At 41.9% G+C, this 20,766-nt stretch overlaps 1 protein-coding gene across 1 annotated transcript; it reads left to right on the top strand.

The window, feature by feature from the left end:
* The first annotated feature begins 4,571 nt into the window (after positions 1 to 4,571).
* On the top strand, positions 4,572 to 15,420 carry LOC109761719 (E3 ubiquitin-protein ligase listerin). The gene is made up of 14 exons (XM_020320549.4): positions 4,572 to 4,881; positions 5,044 to 5,106; positions 5,209 to 5,286; positions 5,728 to 5,819; positions 6,229 to 6,331; positions 7,175 to 7,327; positions 8,223 to 8,878; positions 8,978 to 9,464; positions 10,290 to 10,777; positions 10,934 to 11,732; positions 12,123 to 12,813; positions 12,910 to 13,946; positions 14,071 to 14,541; positions 14,671 to 15,420. Exons 1-14 carry the CDS (start codon positions 4,699 to 4,701, stop codon positions 15,127 to 15,129), a joined length of 5,760 nt encoding a protein of 1,919 aa, XP_020176138.1. The 5' UTR covers positions 4,572 to 4,698; the 3' UTR covers positions 15,130 to 15,420.
* Positions 15,421 to 20,766: the final 5,346 nt, after the last annotated feature.

The following is a 20,766-nucleotide window of genomic DNA, read 5'->3' as shown; positions in this document are numbered from 1 at the left end:
TCAGATCGTAGAAACTTTATCTTCTTGTTACTATGATTTTCAACTTCACTCTGAAATTTTTTGAACTTATCAAATGTTTCAGACTTATGTTTCATTAAGTAGATATACCCATATCTGCTTAAATCATCTGTGAAGGTGAGAAAATAACGACACCCGCCGCGAGCCTCAACATTCATCGGACCACATACATCTGTATGTATGATTTCCAACAAATCTGTTGCTCGCTCCATAGTTCCGGAGAACGGCGTTTTAGTCATCTTGCCCATGAGGCACGGTTCGCAAGTACCAAGTGATTCATAATCAAGTGGTTCCAAAAGTCCATCAGTATGGAGTTTCTTCATGCGCTTTACACCAATATGACCTAAACTGCAGTGCCACAAATAAGTTGCACTATCATTATCAACTCTGCATCTTTTGGCTTCAATATTATGAATATGTGTATCACTACTATCGAGATTCAACAAAAATAGACCACTCTTCAAGGGTGCATGACCATAAAAGATATTACTCATATAAATAGAACAACCATTATTCTCTGATTTAAATGAATAACCGTCTCGCATCAAACAAGATCCAGATATAATGTTCATGCTCAACGCTAGCACTAAATAACAATTATTTAGGTCTAAAACTAATCCCGAAGGTAGATGTAGAGGTAGCGTGCCGACCGCGATCACATCGACTTTGGAACCATTTCCCACGCGCATCGTCACCTCGTCCTTAGCCAATCTTCGCTTAATCCATAGCCCCTGTTCCGAGTTGCAAATATTAGCAACAGAACCAGTATCAAATACCCAGGTGCTACTGCGAGCATTAGTAAGGTACACATCAATAACATGTATATCACATATACCTTTGTTCACCTTGCCATCCTTCTTATCCGCCAAATACTTGGGGCAGTTCCGCTTCCAGTGACCAGTCTGTTTGCAGTAGAAGCACTCAGTCTCAGGCTTAGGTCCAGACTTGGGTTTCTTCTCCTGAGCAGCAACTTGTTTGCTGTTCTTCTTGAAGTTCCCCTTCTTCTTCCCTTTGCCCTTTTTCTTGAAACTGGTGGTCTTGTTGACCATCAACACTTGATGCTCCTTCTTGATTTCTACCTCCGCAGCCTTTAGCATTGCGAAGAGCTCGGGAATCGTCTTATCCATCCCTTGCATGTTATAGTTCATCACGAAACTCTTGTAGCTTGGTGGCAGTGATTGAAGAATTCTTTCAATGACGCTATCATCCGAAAGATTAAATCCCAGTTGAATCAAGTGATTGTTATACCCAGACATTCTGAGTATATGCTCACTGACAGAACTATTCTCCTCCATCTTACAGCTGTAGAACTTATTGGAGACTTCATATCTCTCAATCCGGGCATTTGCTTGAAATATTAACTTCAACTCCTGGAACATCTCATATGCTCCATGACGTTCAAAACGTCGTTGAAGTCCCGGTTCTAAGCCGTAAAGCATGGCACACTGAACTATCGAGTAGTCATCAGCTTTGCTCTGCCAGACGTTCATAACATCTGGTGTTGCTCCTGCAGCAGGTCTGGCACCTAGCGGTGCTTCCAGGACATAATTCTTCTGTGCAGCAATGAGGATAATCCTCAAGTTACGGACCCAGTCCGTGTAATTTCTACCATCATCTTTCAACTTTGCTTTCTTAAGGAACGCATTAAAATTCAACGGAACAACAACACGGGCCATCTGTTGGAATATGCCCTAGAGGCAATAATAAAATGGTTATTATTGTATTTCCTTGTTCATGATAATTGTCTATTGTTCATGCTATAATTCTATTAACTGGAAACCGTAATACATGTGTGAATACATAGACCACAACATGTCCCTAGTAAGCCTCTAGTTGACTAGCCCGTTGATCAATAGATGGTTATGGTTTCCTGACCATGGACATTGGATGTCATTGATAACGGGATCACATCATTAGGAGAATGATGTGATGGACAAGACCCAATCCTAAGCATAGCACAAGATCGTGTAGTTCGTTTGCTAAGAGCTTTTCTAATGTCAAGTATCGTTTCCTTAGACCATGAGATTGTGCAACTCCCGGATACCGTAGGAATGCTTTGGGTGTACCAAACGTCACAACGTAACTGGGTGGCTATAAAGGTGCACTACAGGTATCTCCAAAAGTGTCTGTTGGGTTGGCACGAATCGAGACTGGGATTTGTCACTCTGTATGACGGAGAGGTATCTCTGGGCCCACTCGGTAATGCATCATCATAATGAGCTCAATGTGACTAAGGAGTTAGTCACGGGATCATGCGTTACGGAACGAGTAAAGAGACTTGCCGGTAACAAGATTGAACGAGGTATGGGGATACCGACGATCGAATCTTGGGCAAGTAACATACCGATAGACAAAGGGAATTGAATACGGGATTGATTGAATCCCCGACATCGTGGTTCATCCGATGAGATCATCGTGGAACATGTGGGAGCCAATATGGGTATCCAGATCCCGCTATTGGTTATTGGCCGGAGAGGTGTCTCGGTCATGTCTGCATGGTTCCCGAACCCGTAGGGTCTACACACTTAAGGTTCGGTGACGCTAGAGTTGTTATGGGAAATAGTATGTGGTTACCGAAGGTTGTTCGGAGTCCCGGATGAGATCACGGACATGACGAGGAACTCCGGAGTGGTCCGGAGGTGAAGATCGATATATTGGACGAAGGGTATTGGAGTCCAAAATTGTTCCGGGGGTACCAGGCTATGGCCAGCATGTCCGAAAGGGGTTTCGGAGGCCCCGGCAAGCGTTGGGGGGCCTTATGGGCCAAGGGGAAGGGGCAAACCAGCCCACTAAGGGGCTGTGCGCCCCTCCCAACCCCTCTCACGTAACCAGGAGAGGTGGGGGCGCCACCCCTAGGGCAGCCGCCCCTCCCGGCTTGGGGGGCAAGTTTCCTAGGGGGTGGGGGCGCCCAAACCCATCTAGGGTTTCCCCTGTGGCCGCCGCCCCTCCCTTAGGGAACCCTAGGGCGCCTCCTCCACCCCCTTCCCCCTATATATAGTGAGGGAGAGAGAGGGCAGCCGCACCCCTTGCCTGGCGCAGCCCTCTCCTCCTCCAACTCCTCCTCCTCCTCCGTAGTGCTTAGCGAAGCTCTGCCGGAGAACCACGAGCTCCATCGCCACCACGCCGTCGTGCTGCCGGAGTTCTCCCTCAACTTCTTCTCTCCCCTTGCTGGATCAAGAAGGAGGAGACGTCCCCGGGCTGTACGTGTGTTGAACGCGGAGGCGCCGTCCGTTCGGCGCTAGATCGGATCTTCCGCGATTTGAATCACCGCGAGTACGACTCCATCAACCGCGTTCTTGTAACGCTTCCGCTTAGCGATCTTCAAGGGTATGAAGATGCACTCCCTCTTTCTCGTTGGTAGCATATCCTAGATTGATCTTGGTGACACGTAGAAAAATATTTGAATTATTACTACGTTCCCCAACATGCATGGCACGACATGACCCGAGGGGAACATTTAGTATACGAGCCGTGCTGTGCTGGCCCACATGCTGCTCCCTCAGGCCCAGGCATGACCCCTATACTAATCGGCCCAGACCCTCGACATGCCATGCACGAAGGCCCATGTGCATTTGGTCTGCTTGGTTGTATATTGAGCCAATTTAACCTACTAAGCTGATAGTTATAGGCCATATATAAAAATAAAATAAAAATAAAAAAGATAATCGTGCCATGCCGAGCCGGCCTGCGTGCTCAGCCTAGCAGCCCAAGCACGACCTAGGGTGCGTTGCGTGTCTGGCACGACATGATTAGCTGTGTTGGGCCTGGCCCCTCACATGTTGTGCCGGCGTGCTCATGGGCCGACCTACCAGGCACGACCCAGATGGCCAGCTTTGCTCCGAAGGGGCTCACAGACCACCAGCTAACACCGAGATAGAAATATTAGGGACACCACAGCACACACCGAATAACTTCACTCTTCTCTCATAACATCAACACCTTAGCATGATATATGAACACAAAAAACATGACGAACATAACTGAAATCTAGCCAACGTAGACAAAAAAACTAAAACATCAAGAAGTTCTACAAGTCGGCAACAAGACTTGGCCGACTCCACCCTAATTTTTTTTTCTTTTACCAGACAAGCCCTCCTCCTTCTCTGCTCCCTCCCATCTCTCATTTCGGCGCTACTCCTCCTATACTGCGGCGACGGGTGGCGGCCGGCGGCGACACATAGCAGAAGGAGAAGGATGGGGAAGAGCAAGGGCCGGCACGACATGTGGCTTAATGGGCCGTGGCCTGGCTAGTGTCGTGCATGTGCCGTGAGGCTGGGCACACGTGCCAGCACGCCTCGGCATGTTTAGTTTTTTCCTTTTTATTTGATATTTTTAAACAGCACATTCCAGCCCATATAGTCAAAAACAGCCCATTAAGGCTAATAGAACACGGCCCACGAGGGATAAACGCGCTGCGGGCCGGCCCATGAAGCATAGGGGCCGTGCCTGGGCCAGGGAGGCCCGCACGCGTGCCTGGCCCGGCCGGCCCATCTGTAGTTGGCAACATGACTTGGCCGACTCCACCCCAAGTTTTTTCTTTTTCTTTTACCAGACAAGCCCTCTTCCTCCTCCTCTGCTCCTTCCCCTCTCTCTCTCGCGCGTCGGCGCTACTCCTCCTGTACTGCGGCGGCGGGCGGCGGCCGGCCGGCGGCCACACACAGACGCAGAAGAAGGAGAAGGATGGGGAAGAGCAAGGGCCGGGCGTCCAGCAGCGGCCTGGCGGCGTCGCTGCTGCCCGACGCGCAGGGCGCCGCCGTCCCCGCCGTCGGATTCGGGGGCTACCACGGCGCCTCCCGCGTCGACCCCGCCGCCCTGCACCTGCTCCCCTCCGACGACCCCGACGCCCCAGCCCGCCTGCCCCCCGTACGTCCCCTCCCCTCTCCTCTCCTGTAAACCCTACCCAGTTCCGCCGCATCACTACTCTAGCTAGGCTAGGCTAGGGTTTCAATTGATCCGCTCGCTCTCGAGCTCCACTTAATTAGGGCCTTAATTCTTCTTGTTTGTTTGGCATCATCATGCCAACAGGATGTGGACGCCCAAGTGCTGCAGCACCTCCGGAGGCTCGGCCGCAAAGATCCCACCACCAAGGTCTCCCTCCCTCCTGCTTCTGCCCCCTCCCCCCTACATCATTCGTGTTATCAGAAGCAGCAACTTGACTGTTTGCACTCAATTCAATTCTATTCTATGCAGCTCAAGGCATTATCTACGCTCTCGGTGCTGTTTGCGCAGCAACCTGCCGACCAAGTTGTGCAAATTGTTCCTCAATGGGTACTTGCTCTCTTCCCCTTGCTTGTGTCACTTAGCATATTTTCTTATTTTATATATATATATATATATATATATATATATATATATATATATATATATATATATATGAGAAGAATATGCCAATTGCCAAGCTAGTCTTGTTTCCGCACAGTTCATTCATGTAGTAAAACTTATGTAGCTGTAGATTAGCATCAGTATCTTCCTTTGTGATCCATTTTCTATTCTTCCTGGTACGCTTAGTAATGTATACAAGGATGAAATGCACGGTTTCCTGTCAAGTGAGTGTTTGTTTGGTTACAGGCTGTTGTTTTTTCTTTCCGAGTATTTTGCTCCTTCCATGTAGTGATGATACTGCATCTATTTCATGTCATGCTTATGCCTCTTCCAGAAAATATGCCGCACCTACAGTAATCAATCTACCTTCTCCATTTTATTTTATAGGCCTTCGAGTACAAGAGGCTGCTGCTTGACTATAACAGAGAAGTTCGTCGTGCTACCAACGATACCATGTCTAGCCTAGTCACCGCAGTCAAGTATGACCATTTCCTTTCTTTGGACTTCTTGATATGCAAGTGCTCTGTGCTCTACCACTTTTATCTTTCTTTACCATGACGTGGCTTTGCTCCAGTTTTTTAAGGCCTCATTGCTCAGGATATTTGCTCCCTCCCCCTGTTTCCATAAACATGACATTGTTTTTCGACTAAAGATTTGTTTCTGCGCACTCGACTCATACAAGTCCATGCTAAGATTTATCCATCTCCGCTACCTTGTTACTTGTGCTTGAGATGTTACTCAAGGGTAGTATTTGGGCCAGCATATATAAAGAATATGATCACTTACTTAAATATGCATGTGTGTTTACTCATAACTGACAAAATATCTAGAAACAGAGCAAATTCTATCAATCTTCAATGGTTATGGATGTTTGACTGACTGTTTCAGGAAGGGCCTAGCTCCGCATCTCAAGTCTCTGATGGGTCCTTGGTGGTTTTCTCAGTTTGACCCTGCTGCTGAGGTTGCACAGGCTGGTCGTCGTTCATTCGAGGTGCTGCATATGATGATCTTTCCTTTATCTGGTTGATGATTTTAGCTCCAAGTCATTGTTCCATCTGGATTTTGCATTCATTTTTCAGCTGCAATGCTTTTCTGCAGTAAACTTTAAACCCAGTGGCTTGGAAGAACTACAAACAAAATTCAGGAATGAATTTCATGTCAAATCAACTACCAGATATTCGCCCTTGATGCAATAGCATTAATTTGGGCCCATATCAAACTTAGTCTGGGCATGTTGTCTTAGCCAGTTCATATAATTTTCTTATTGGTTGTAGCATATCACTTAACGCGGTGCCTGTATGGCATGTCCTTAAAATGTTTGGGGCAACTCAGATTTTTTCCAGTAGTGCCAAAGCTCAAATATCTAATCATAGCAAACATGCTGGATGTTTAGCCTTATTGACATATATTACTGTTACTGTTAAACTAAATTAGCTAGTAGATATTGCTTTTGGATCAAACAGACTTGGTTATTTGTTTAGTTCTATTTGCTCTGGAGTAACACGTTATGTTGGTTTGCTACACTGACCTGTCGAAGCATAAATACGTAATTCTTTCTCATTTTTGAAATTAAGTCCCGCTGTGACATGCACATAAAAAACAAGAGTTAGTCACCTTTAAACTGAAATACTTTTCAGTTAGCTCATGATTTGTTATGTGCAGGCCACAATTGGTTATGTTTTTGGATGAAATTTTGTAGGTTCACCTATTTTAGTGCACTGTATGCATGAGTAGCACAATCTTTGAAGGCATCTGGATGCTTCAACAGGGTATTGTGTGCACCTGTACCCATGCTCATACATGACTTTCTAACATTTTGCTACTCTATTTGTAGGCAGCATTCCCACAATCGGACAGAAGGTTGGATGCTTTAATGCTGTGTGTGAAGGAGACGTTTGTGTACCTGAATGAGAATCTGAAGCTAACAACACAAGCTTTATCTGACAAGGTTACACCGACAGATGAATTAGAAGATATGCATCATCGGGTATGCTTTATGGCCTTAACCCGACGTGCAATTCTGTGATCAGTTATCTTCATGTTTTAACCTGTTTTTGTTCTGCATGCAACCTATTTTAAAGAATTTCCAGCTGCAATGGAAATTGATCATTTCTACAATTTTCTAAACCAGATTGATTAATCTCCCAGCTTTCTTTTTGCAGTAAGGCTATCATTTATACTGAAGATTAAGTATTCTGTTTCAACGTTTCTGAGTTTGGACTTTGAGGCTCATACTTTAGGACTATGGGGTGTGCAATTGTCTTTGATTTATAAAATGGGAAAAATCAGGGAGAGAGGCTGCTGCTAAGAGGGTAAAATAGCACTAGGCAGGAGCATGAGCAGTGGATAGAGTCCGCCCTGTCTTGCTGCATTGCAGGCTGCCGCTACTGATTTCCCAACACGTAAGCCTTGTTGTGCAGATAGGGGCTGGGCATTAAGCGGTGGTTCAAATCGGGAGTTGTAGATAGATCTCTGTTTGTTCTTTGTGCTTTGCGAAGTGGTGCTTAGATCTGTTGCAATTCATTTTGGGGTAGTCAATCAGGCCATCAATTTGTTGTTTTGCTGATGCTCCTGTTATTTTAGCATCAGATGCGCCCTTCATACCGCTGCTAACTGTTATTACTATGAATCTGTATGTGTGTAGAAATGCTACACTACTGCCTGTGCATCCTCCTCTCCATTGCCACCACGAGTGGTGTGCAGCAGGGGAAAGGAAAAGCTATGCCTTGAGCCTGACTGAGCCTCTATTTTCTTATGAAATGGAGCTTTCAATATGTTTAGCTGCTGGATATAATTATGGTCTTCCACTTATGGTGTTCTATCTCCAAATTCCTACTGTGCTTCTAATACCCGCCACCCACTTTTCTGTCTCCTTGTGTTAGGTAATATCATCGTCTCTGTTAGCAATGGCAACTCTTATCGACATTTTACTAGGAGTAAAATTAAAAAGTAATGGCGGTGAAAGTGCAAATACCGAAAGCAAGAGTCATTTAAAAGTTCGATCTGCCACATTGTCTTCTGCTGAAGCCGCACTTTCTATGCATAAATATTTTATCGATTTTCTGAAGTCAAAAAGTGCTGCTATACGGTCAGCTACATATACTCTGCTTACAAGTTATATCAAGTATGTTCCTCATGTTTTCAACGAAGAAGCCATGAAGATACTGTCGTCCACAATACTTGGCGCCTTCAATGAGAAGGACCCATTGTGCCACTCTGCTATGTGGGACACTATTCTTGTTTTTTCTAGAAAGTTTCCAGAGGCTTGGTCATATTGCAATATTCACAAGGTTGTCCTCAATCGGTTTTGGCACTTCCTACAAAATGGTTGCTATGGGTCTAAACAGGCCTCATACCCTCTAATTGTTCAGTTTTTGGATGTTATACCATCAGAAGTTGCTACAGAGAAATTTGCTATTGAGTTCTTACAAAATCTTTGGGCTGGTAGAAACCAGAGGCAGTTATCAGCTGCTGACAGTTTGGCTTTCTTCACTGCCTTCAAACTGAGCTTTTTGTGGCTTCTTAAGAAAGTACCAAGGTATCCTTTTAAAACTTTCACTGGTTTATTAAGTTTGATTTCATTTGTTTGCAACTTCTCCTGTTTCTGCATTGATTAGCTTTCCCTTTTTCATCTCAGAAATTCTGTAGGAGATTCTTCAGATAATATTCACAACAGGCTTATAACGAACGTGCTAGTCAAAATTGTCTGGCATGATTACCTTCAATTATCGTTATCCAAAAACCTGGACACAATTCCAGGTTTGTTGTCTGAAGAAGCAACTACTGACGATCACCAGCTATCTCATAAGTCATTGTTGGTGCAGAACGTGCGCCTTCCAATTTACTATTATCAGGACTTGGGGAAATGTATCGTTGAAATACTGGATGAGATTTCAGTTGCAGAAAGTCACTTGTTGGAAGTTGCTTGTGAGTCTCTGTTGAGGGACTATTTGGACATAGTTCACCAAGGGGAGAAGCTATCAAAATTTCAGGATCATGTAGACCAACTTGCTTCTTTCTTTTGTTCTTTGGATCTACTCGTTGTACAGAACGGTAGGACATGGCCGCTGGAAAACTTAGCAAGACCACTGGTTATACATTCTCTGCCAGCCATCAAGTCCATGGTAAGCTAAGGCACTGAATCCATCCATCTTCTCTTCATTCTTGTGATGCAGATATTTTATTGTACAAAACATATAATCTTCGTGGCCATTACTTGCTCTCGATTGAGTAATGGGCCTCTTTCATTAAGTGTTATATTTTTCTAGAAATGGTGTCTTGCATGCAAATGTTTTCCGTAGATCATAAATCTAGATATATGGGTACTTAGTTGCAGCAATGTGAACTCTTGATCTTGTTCAGTTGTAATAGTTTGGCATGGGTTGAGGTCTACGACACACACATAGGTACGGGCGCACGGACACATGAAACTGTCCATAGAAGTTTCACACTGCACACTGATTAATGCAACCGAGCATGTATATTTATTTGTAAAAATATAAAATCTTTGTAACACTTCCTGACCATTGGGTAAATGATTTGCTGTCGATTAAGTACAGGGTCTCTTTTCACCAAGTGTTGCATTTTTCTAGAAACGGTCTCTTGCATGCAAATGTTCTCTGTTAGATGATAAATACTTCACTGTGGCCTACAGCAATGTGCATTCTTGATCTTGTTGAACTATAACGTTACATGTGGAACAAGTAGGCAGTCACGGTCTTGAGTGGCCACAAATGCTTTTGATTGTCCTCCACAGTTTGAAGTAATTATTTTTCATAGGTAGAAGTTTGTTACCAGCTTCGTCATATCTTTTTGTTTCCTCAACTTATATCATGCTAATATTGATATATACTGCAGCAAAAATGTGTTACAAATTTATGATATATTGTGTTGATATGCAAAGTACTTGGCAAGTTTACTTAATTCAAGTTTTTTTTGCTTTGATGCAGGACTCCCCAAGTCTTGTTAAACTCCTTCTAAATTTGGTTGAAATATTCGGGCCTGTCCACCTGTTCTTGAAATATTCTGAGAAAAATGATGATAAATCATATGTTGAGCCTTATTTGAATGTATTCAATTCCGACTTTGTCCCTTGGTGCTTGGATGGCAAGCATATCACCTGCAGCTCAAAGATTGATTTATTGCTTTCTTTAATTCAAGAAGAGTGCTTTTTTGACCAGTGGTGTTTGATCATCAAATATATTATAGCTAAACAAAAGCGATCAGTTGATGATAAAATCTCACACACTAATGACCAATTTGAACTGCTGACGCTTATACTTCAAAAAGTCAGAGAAAGAATTGCTGGGGGAAAGCTGAGAAATTTGCAGAGAAGTGGTTCCCTGCCAGAACATTGGCGTCATGATCTATTGGATTCTGTTGCAGTATCTGTCTTCTGTGATCTGCCAGCTACAGATTCTCATGTACATTTTCTATGGTATGTGCTTCTAACTTTATTATTTCCGTTCTTTTAGTCAAAAGTAATATTTCATTTTGATAATTTGGTTTACTCTAGTTGCCATGTTGGTGATGTTCCACAAAATATGTGATTGATGTGAGCTTGACTTCTGCTTTATAATATGTGAAATTGTAGTGCTGCACTTGGTGGCTCCAGTCAAGATGATCAAGTTTGTTTTCTTTCTGCTGAGGCTGTTTGCAAAATTCGTGAATCCATTTTGAAGTCTTTGGCATCGGTACTCACCACATCAACTTTTGAATGGACAAGGTCTGCACATTTTCTGTTGTTGCCAGCGGAACATGAGCATTTGAAGCTTCTAGGAGAACAGTCCTTGTTGGCAAACTTTGAGATGGCTCAGTTCGCTTTTCAAGTTTTTGAGCGTAGCTTGTTTGCGCTAAGGATACACGAGGAAGATTCGGTTTTCTCTCATATTCTGGCGGCTTTGTTTATCATCGAATGGGAATGCAGCATGGCTTTAACTCTTGAAGAAGAGAATGATTTGGAAGGTCACAAGGAAGAAATTGATGCTGAGACTTTGTTGTGCAACAGTTCAGATGATCGTTTGGGTGCTACAGTGCATTTGAAGGCTAACCTTGCAGAACATATACATGCTTTCCGCCAAAGCTTAATTCCATCCTTTTGGAATGACCTTCGTTCAGACACTTTGAATAGGCTGGCTAATATTCTAGCACAGTCTGTCAGGTATTCTGTATTTGATACAAGAGACTTAGGTATTGATAGGACAGCAGCCTTATGTTCTGAGTGGGTGGTGGACATGTTGAGACTCGTCTGTCTTGACCACATAAAGCTGCAAAGTTTTTATGATATTTTGTTATCCGAGAGAGAAGATTGGCCGCTCTGGGTCAAGCCTTCTTTACAGAATGGCCATGCATCAGTGAAGTTCCAATGTGAACCGCTTGCTACAGAAGAAACTGTAAGAATCTGTTTCTTTTTGCTCCCACCCCACCAAAACCAGTGCATGCTTCTATTATTCGTGCACTAACAAGACGTGCTCCAGTTCTCTCTATGACAGGCTTAGCTTCATTATCTTTTCCTTTCTTTATTAATTTGCAAACTGTTTAGAAAATACAAAATGAAGTCCTAAATTTGACCAAAGGAAGTATACATAGTTAAATATTCTGAAGCGGAATATACATTTAATGAAACAGTTTTTTTCATAATGGAAGTAAATTTATTTTTTTGCTTGACAAAATTCTAGGCAAGCTTAAATCTGCTATTTAGTTTCAAAGATCTTGAGTTGCTACAATTGAATACAGGTCAAATAACTAAATGCGCCTAATATGGACAATTTCTTTTTATGCAGGAACTGAAACATCAGCGGTTCGTTGCTTTTGTTGACAAGATTGTCCTAAACCTTAGCTTTGGTGAAGTGATTCTAGGGATTCCAAGAAATCAACATTGTACCACATCATCATCGATTGATGTTACTTCACCTGTTTCTTCCTTCTCGAGAGCATGGGTTGCTGCTGAGATGATCTGCACCTGGAAGTGGAAAGGGGGAAGTGCATTTAGCACATTCTTACCTTCTCTGGTTCAGTACATGAAAACAGAGTCATGTCCTGAGGTCAGCATCATGCCCTTTTTGCTTGACACGTTGCTAGAAGGGGCCCTTATGCACGAGAGTAGTAACTGGGCACTGTTCAATGTTTGGCATCTGTCTGACAGTGAGATTGACAAAATTCAAGATCGTTTTCTCCGTGCTCTTGTGGCTTTGTTATTTACTACTTACACAAAGGAACGTATTTGGAGAGAATCCGATGCACTTGCACTTTTTGAAAAGCTACTGGGTAGTCTTTTTGTCAGTTCAACAGTAAATAGAAAATGTTTAAGGACTCTTCCCTTCGTCATGAGTACAATCATCAAGCCCTTGACAGAAAAGATGAAGTCGGGTGAAGCTTCTTCGTGCACTGATTTGATGGGAGAAAGCATATTGAGTTGGCTTAATGAAGCCATCTCTTGTCTGTCATTGAGCCCAAGGGAAGTAACACAACAAGGTAAGCTACACTATAATCCTTTCAAACCGTACTAGTGTATATAAATAATATGCTTTTACAGTCAGATAATAAACGTATCCCCTGTTACTTTGGCAGATATTGAGGATTGGATGCAAGTGGTGTTATCTTGCTTCCCGTTGGAGATAACTGGCGGAACAGCGAAACTGGTAGTTAAGTTTGATCGTGAGATCAGCGATGCAGAAACATCATTACTGCTTACTCTGTTTTCGAGGTACCGGGCTTTCTATGCTAGTGCAGATCCATCATTGTCCTCTAGTGGAACTAGCCTGTCGAAAACTGCTGAACTTTTGGGAGTGAAGCTAACAGCGGTTATGGTTGGTTATTGCTGTACAAAACTTGGTGAAGACGATTGGTGCTTTGTGTTCCGTATTCTGCGAAAGTGGATTGAATCGTCTGTTTTACTTGTTGAAGAAATGACAGATGGCGTGAATGATGCTGTAATAAACCGGACATCCGCTGAGGATATTTTGGAGAAGCTTAAACTGATAGCTTGCACTCCAGAGGAGCTAACATTTACTTTTGCTGAATCTGCCCTGGTTACATTGTGTTGCATCAACCATGTTGACAGTCTCCATGAATCCCAAACTCTGCAGCTTATTAGATCAGGGGAGTATGCAGAGAGTAACGACAAGATGATGGAGAATGTTCTCCGTTTGTTCTTGGCTTCTGGTGTTTCAGAGGCAATTGCGGGATCTTGTAGTGAAGAGGCTTCATCCATCATAGCTTCCAGCCGTGTGGTTTATCTGCATTTTTGGGAACTAGTGGCATCATTCATCATCGATGCTTCACCACAGATTAGAGGATGTGCACTGGAGTCCGTGAAACTGTGGGGACTAAGCAAGGATTCAGTCAGTGGGCTATATTCAATTCTTTTCTCCTCGGAGCCAATATCCCATCTACAGTTTGCAGCTTACTCTCTACTTATGTCTGAGCCCATCTGTGAAGTTTCACTAGTCAATGGAGAAAACCCTCAGGAGTCTGACATGGATCAACAAAGTATTGAGTCGACACCAGATTCGGAGAAGGCCCTATGCCTCAGGGATGAACTCTCGGCCTTGATTGAGATGCCTACTTCTGGACTTGCCAAAACAGATCTGATTGCACGAGACAGGGTATAATAATTAATATACTTGCATTTCAGCTGTATTATTATTAGTTCAGCTACATGTATCTCTTGGTTCATGCATCCATGTGCTAATATTAGTTTTTTTGTGTGTTTTGACTCACTGTGTATAGGTTAATGTGTTTGTTGCCTGGGCATTACTGTTATCACACCTTCAGCGACTGCCGTTATCATCCACTAGTAGGGCATTGCTGTTATCATATGTACAAGATAAGATTAGTCCGTGCATATTGGATTGCATTTTCCAGCATATCCCATTAAGGAGTGGGAGTGGCGGTGGAGCTAGCGCCAGCGGGAAGAAGAAAGATGCTGAACTGGTGCCTGAAGCAAAAGCTGCCGCGGAAGCTTCCAAGAATGCCATCGTAACATGTTCACTGCTGCCGTACGTGGAATCCCTTTGGCCTGTTGGAGTTTTGGAGATGGCCTCACTGGCAGGGTCATTGTACGGGATGATGATTAGACTGCTGCCTTCGTATGTGCGCACATGGTTTACTGGCTTGAGAGATCGTTCACTGTCATCATCCATCGAGTCCTTGACTAGAGTATGGTGCAGTCCTCCGCTTCTACTAGACGAGTTTTGTCAGGTATGCCATTCAGGCTTTTTTACCTTTTGTCTTGGTATTGACCATGATTGAATTACTTTATATTATATATAATTGTCGGGCTTGTCTGGTGGTTAAACTAACTAATAAAGTATTTTAATGGCAAAAAAGGTGAAGGAGTCTGTTTATGCTGATGAAACGTTCTCGGTGAGCGTGAACCGGTCGGCGTATGAGATCATTGCTACGTACAAGAAGGAAGAAACAGGGATTGATCTTGTGATACGGCTTCCGAGCTGTTACCCTCTGCGGCATGTGGAGGTTGAATGCACGAGAAGCCTGGGCATCAGCGAGGTCAAGTGCAGGAAATGGCTGCTGTCGCTGACGTCATTCGTGCGCAACCAGAACGGCGCTGTTGCCGAGGCGATCCAGACCTGGAAGAAGAATTTCGACAAGGAGTTTGAGGGGGTGGAGGAGTGCCCCATCTGCTACAGCATCCTGCACACAAGCAACCACGGGCTCCCGCGGCTGGCGTGCAAGACGTGCAAGCACAAGTTCCACGGCGCCTGCCTCTACAAGTGGTTCTCCACCTCCAACAAGTCCACATGCCCGCTATGCCAGACCCCGTTTTAGTTTAGTTAGCCTCTAGAAGCAAATCCTTTCATGTTCACATGGTTCATGTTGTGTCGAGTTATGCATCAAGTTTGTTTGTTGTTAGCTGGGGATGTATGACTTTTTGTGTGTGAGCCCAGCAAAAGAAACAAATTTTGGAACGCAGTAGGGAGCATCCAAATTTTGTGCAAATAGAGGGACATGTTGTAATCGGGAATTATGTGAGATATGTTATAGATGAGGATGATGAAATTACAGGAGCAGTGTAGTATGTTCATGATCGTTATAGATGAGGATGACATCTTTTGTTTATCTACCGACGTCCCTATTTTTTCATGCGGATGAAATCCCTGATTTGTTATACTCCCTCCGTTCCCAAATATAAGTCTTTTTAGAGATTCCAACAAGCGACTACGAGCAAAATGAATGAATATACACTCTAAAATATGTCTCCGTTGTAGTCCATTTGAAATGTCTAAAAAGACTTGTATTTAGAAACAGAGCGAGTAGATAAGGATGACATCTGCGCTTTATTTGTAGGCTGACACACAGGTAACTGACGACAGATGTATTATTGTGCAAATTGGTTTGCACATTAATTTTTTTGGTAGTACGTCATATAATCTTTACCTACTAATAAAGCGGCTACCACTTCTGGTCGTCCGTCATTAGAATTGCCTTTCAGGTTGGTAAAAATTACCCACCAATGCCATCCGTAAGTGGAAAAACGATTCGTTTTCTTTTTTCATAAGTCGCCACCGGTAGCTCTTGGTTTATCTACCGAAATGCCCTTTGACAACACAAACAAACAATCAGCCTATTGGCTTAGGCGTTTCTCCACTACTCAGGATACCTGGGTTTGAACCCACGTCCTCCCAATTTTTGCAGCCTCTTTTTCGCGAATTTCAGTTGGCGTAGTATAGAGCTACCTCGGCGTGTGTCGCTTAACAGATGGTCTACACAGTACGAAATATTCTCTTTTAACTTTTTTTTTCAGATTCAAGTATTTTTTTAAATATTCATATCTTTCAAACCCCCACTCCAAATTTAGCATCCTAATTATGGAAATCGCACAGAAAAATTTATAGATTCTAAATATAATGTTATCTTGCATGTTAATTGTTTTTAAAATTATTTTTATGTTGCACCCTTAATTAGTACTTTCTTTTTCTATTAAAGGCACGGACGTTTCTTACTCCCTTTTTTTGTACGTCGCTTTTTTCGCGAATTTCAGTTGGTGTAGTATAGAGCTACCTCGCCAAGTGTCGCTTAACAGATGGTCTACACAGTACGAAATATTCTCTTTTAACTTTTTTTTTGCAGATTCAAGTATTTTTTAAAATATTCATATCATTCAAACCCCCATCCAAATTCAGCATGCTAACTATGGAAATCGCCAAGAAAAATTTGTAGATTCTAAATATAATGTTATCTTGCATGTTAATTATTTTTAAAATTATTTTTGTGTTGCACCCTTAATTAGTACTTTCTTTTTCTATTAAAGGAGTATAAAATGTTCATGAATTCAAAAAATGTTCTTGATTTTACAAAATGTTCAAAAATTTGTAAAACTGTTCACAAATTTTAAAAATGTTGATGATTCAAATATGTGCACGATTTTTAAAAATGTTCATGATTTTAAAAATTATTCATGATTTCACGAAACTGAGAGTGATATTGTATCTCGATGATGCAACAAAATGTGTCCATGACCATTGAAAATTATAAAAAAAATCTTCCGTTGCAATGCATGGGCCCTTTTACCCTATAAGTTGACAAAAATTGCCCACCAATGCCACCCACCTGTAAGTAAAAAAACGATTTGTTTTTTCCAAAGTCTCCGCCGTGCTAAGGGTTCGATCCCCAGGGGTTCTGCTGATTCTCCCTCTCCTTTTTGTCGCGCACCTCCTCCCCAGTGTGTTTTCATGGGCCAGCCCACTGGCGTGACGCCCCTTTTTTTCATTTCATCTTTTTCTGTCTTTTCATTTCTTTTTTTGTTTTTCCTCCTTTAAATTAATTTGAGATTTCCAAATTTGAAAACGTTGTGAATTTTGAAAAAGTTGTTCAAGAAATTATAAAATGTTTGTGAATTCAAATATGTGTGGGAAATCATAAAATTTTCACAATTTCAAAAATATTAGTGATTTTACAAAACTGTTCACAAATTATACAAAAATAATAATAATTTGGAAAAAATGTCGGGAAATTAGAACCATGCTCATGATTTTGAAAAAATAATCATGCATTCAAAACAAATTCATGAATCTGACAAAAATGTCAATGAATTTTTAGAAAATATTACAAAAAAACTCAAAAAAATGCGAGTTTGCGGTCGATGAGAATTGTTTTTAAAGTGTGTCATGCAGTGGCAAGCTCACTGCCTCGGGATTTACCATGTCGAATACATTGCGATTACATGGACATCGCGTCCATCATCAGCGAGGGTGGGAAGAAAGATAAGTGGTGACATGGCGAGACACTGTGTTAAAATAGATGACACTCATATGTCAGAGTATTGAGTCATCCTTATTTGGCTGGCGTGTAATTCTCTCTTCCGTTGCAACGCACAGGCATGTTTGCTAGTAAAGAGACTATTGTTTCTAGTGGTACCTCACCGAAATTGCTCTCAAAGTTGCAAAATATTACCCACAGATGCCACCTATAAGTGATAAAAAAGGGTTTCACACAGGGGAATCCCCACCTGGGCCGGACCATGCAGTAGGAACCTTCTATAATGCGCTATGCGCGTCAGGAGAAGACACGGCACGCCTGTTTGGGCCAGCCCGTGTCCAGGCGGCTTGTTTTTAAAATTTCATTTTAAAATTTTTAATAATTCTTAAATGTTTCTGGATTCATAAAATGTTCGCATATTCAAAAAAAGTTTGGAAATAAAAATGAACGTGATTTAAAAAAAAGTTCATGTATTAAAAATATTTATGAAATGGAATAAAAGTTTGCCAATTCAAAAAATGTTCAAGAATTAAAAATATCCTAAAAAATCAAAAATTCTTCGTGAATTAAAAAATATTTTATTGATTCATAAAATGTTCGCTGATTCAAAAATGATCATGCATTTCAAAAATGTTCGTTAAATCAAAAAACAATCAGTGAATTTCTACCACCAAACAATTTCCAAAAAAATGTTCGTCGATTCTAGAAATGCTCACTTATTGAATTAAAATGTTCTAAATAATGTTCAAAATAAAAAAAATGCTTGCAAATAGTATAAAATTTTCATGAATTCAAAAAATGGTCATGATTTTAGAAAATGTCCAAAAATCTGTAAAAAATTTCACAAATTTGAAAAATATTCTCGATTTCAGATATGTTCACGAGTTTAAAAAATGTTCATGATTTTAAAAAATTATTCACGATTTCATGAAAATTAGAGTGATAGTGTATCTTGGTGATGCAGTTAAATATGGTCATGGCCATTGAAGATTATGTTTGTTTTCTTCCGTTACAACGCACGGGCCCTTTTGCTAGTATAACTAATAGGACGACCATTAATTTGGAGTGTAATTTCTCATGTATGCGCTAACTGTCGACCCTAATGGCAGTCTTTTGGAATGATATACTACCCCGTCCCAAATTACTTTCACAGAAATGGATAGAAATTGATGTATTTAGAACTAAACATACGTCTGGATACATCTATTTCCACAACAAGTAATTCAGAACGGAGAGAGTATGAGTTATGAAAAAAAGCAAGTTTGTTATTCTGCAGATGAATTGTAGAAGTACACTTATATTTTGTCTGGTTTCATAACAGTTATCCTCCCAGTCCCTTGAACGCAGGCCCCTCTCTCAACATACAGGGCTTCAGCATGATTCAGGACTCAAGGTTCACCATTTTATCGCCTACCAGGCCTCCTATCTTTGCCGATTGTTATATTGTGTCATCTATATTACATAGTGCCGAAAGGGGGAAAATGGTACTGTAAGATATTTCTGCATTGATACTACATAAACATAGGTATGAATCATTACAGTTAACAACGATTTAGTAAGGCCACAACAGTTCCTTCTATATATCAAATGGTTCAACATTCAAATGAAGCTAGTGCTACATTTTACGCAAAATTTGTTTCATGCGCACACTTTCTGTGCTAACACAACCACACCCCAGCGTCGCCAACACACTCTGTTTGCAGCATGACCTGCCGCAAAATCAAGCTGAGCTTCGACGCTTCTCTCTCAGGGATAGTCAAGTGTGTGCTTCCGCAAGGTGGTCCTCATGAAATTTGATAACCGTGCGGATGCGGCGAGGCCCCTCTCTATACAGTTGAAGTAACTGTCCTATGGATACAAATGAAACAGATCAGGATTATAATGGCAAAGAATGCCTAGAAGAACACGTAAATCCAAGGTATCAGATGGATAGAACCGAACATCACTCCATGGGTGATAGAAGTTATCAATCCCCGCTTTCAGAATTCCCATCTTCTGTTGTGATTCTTTGACATCAACAGACTTTTGCTTGAATTAGGGAACACGAGGTGAGCGGACGATTTCAGTTGTTGCGGGCACGTTGTGACAAACAAAAACATTAAGTTTTTGTGGTACTTACTAAAAATAGATTCCCGAGAAGTTCTTGTAGTAACTGGGCGGGAAGAGAAAGACGGCTCTTCACCGCCCACTCCACTTCATGCACATTTGCGGCTCGCGAAGTTGTTAGAATGCAAATGGTCGATGAAGCTAGGGATAGAGGTAGGGGCGTAGAAAGTTGTTATCGAGACTGATAGCCCAGGGCTCAACCGAGTAATCAAGGGACCGCTTATAGAAGAGATCAAAGACCCGCTTCACTCTGGATTCATATATTTTGGTAATATCCAATCATAAACTAAAGGCTGATATCTAGATATTTCTTATATCATAATTTGTAGAAACCTCTACCAAGATATTTAAGGATACACACATAGACATATACACTATATTGATGTAAGTATCACAAATTAATCTCACAAGACATGCAAATTTCTATTATTTTCTCGCATTTTATAGGATTTACCTCTAGCCTGCCCCAACTTGTTTGGGACTAAAGGCTTTGTTGTTGTTTTAAAGCAAAATATTCTTTCCATGATTTGTGACTTAAACAAGCACACATGTTAATATAAATAATTATATTTATTTTAACTCACCCAGACAAAAAATTTGTTGCACTAACCTTGTGTTGAGATCGAAACTAGAAAACAAGTAGCTACAGAAGATGGTGAACATCCATGTCACCCATGGCAATGAGATGTGAACGCCGTCAACAACAAGTAGGACGCAACGGAGACTTGTGAACAAGAGTGTGTCTACAACGCCGCTCATCGTTGCGGCCTCTGTAGCACTCTTCTTGCCAGCGCGCGTACTTGGGCATCAATGAGACAAGGATGATGTAGAGGAGTTTGAGCGGTATAGCGAGGTGACAGTGGCAGCGGTGACTTAGACAGAGGAGCCCATGTAGTAAGCGTAGGATATAACAGTTGCAGGACAGTGCTTTATATTCTTTTCCATAATATAATTGTTATATCGTGGTAATTACTTATTCTTTGCATTCATCATGGCATAATCTGCGTTGCATCGGCAGTCTGTTGTCGTTGTGCCAGAATTATCCGGGTATTTCTATATAGCTCATAAATCGTTTGATAAAATGTGATCAGGCCACTTTTC

Source organism: Aegilops tauschii, chromosome 5 (genome assembly GCF_002575655.3).
Source record: "Aegilops tauschii subsp. strangulata cultivar AL8/78 chromosome 5, Aet v6.0, whole genome shotgun sequence".
Classification (NCBI taxonomy): Eukaryota; Viridiplantae; Streptophyta; class Magnoliopsida; order Poales; family Poaceae; genus Aegilops; species Aegilops tauschii.
Note: the sequence above shows the minus strand (reverse complement) of the source record. Positions and strands in the feature narration are given on the sequence as shown.

Bases quoted from the DNA above. Each gene is read 5' to 3' on its own strand.
- LOC109761719 (XM_020320549.4), top strand. From the start codon at position 4,699: ATGGGGAAGAGCAAGGGCCGGGCGTCCAGCAGCGGCCTGGCGGCGTCG. The intron at 5,107-5,208 runs GTCTCCCTCCCT...TATTCTATGCAG, and splicing joins GCAAAGATCCCACCACCAAG to CTCAAGGCATTATCTACGCT. The intron at 7,328-8,222 runs GTATGCTTTATG...TCCTTGTGTTAG, and splicing joins TAGAAGATATGCATCATCGG to GTAATATCATCGTCTCTGTT.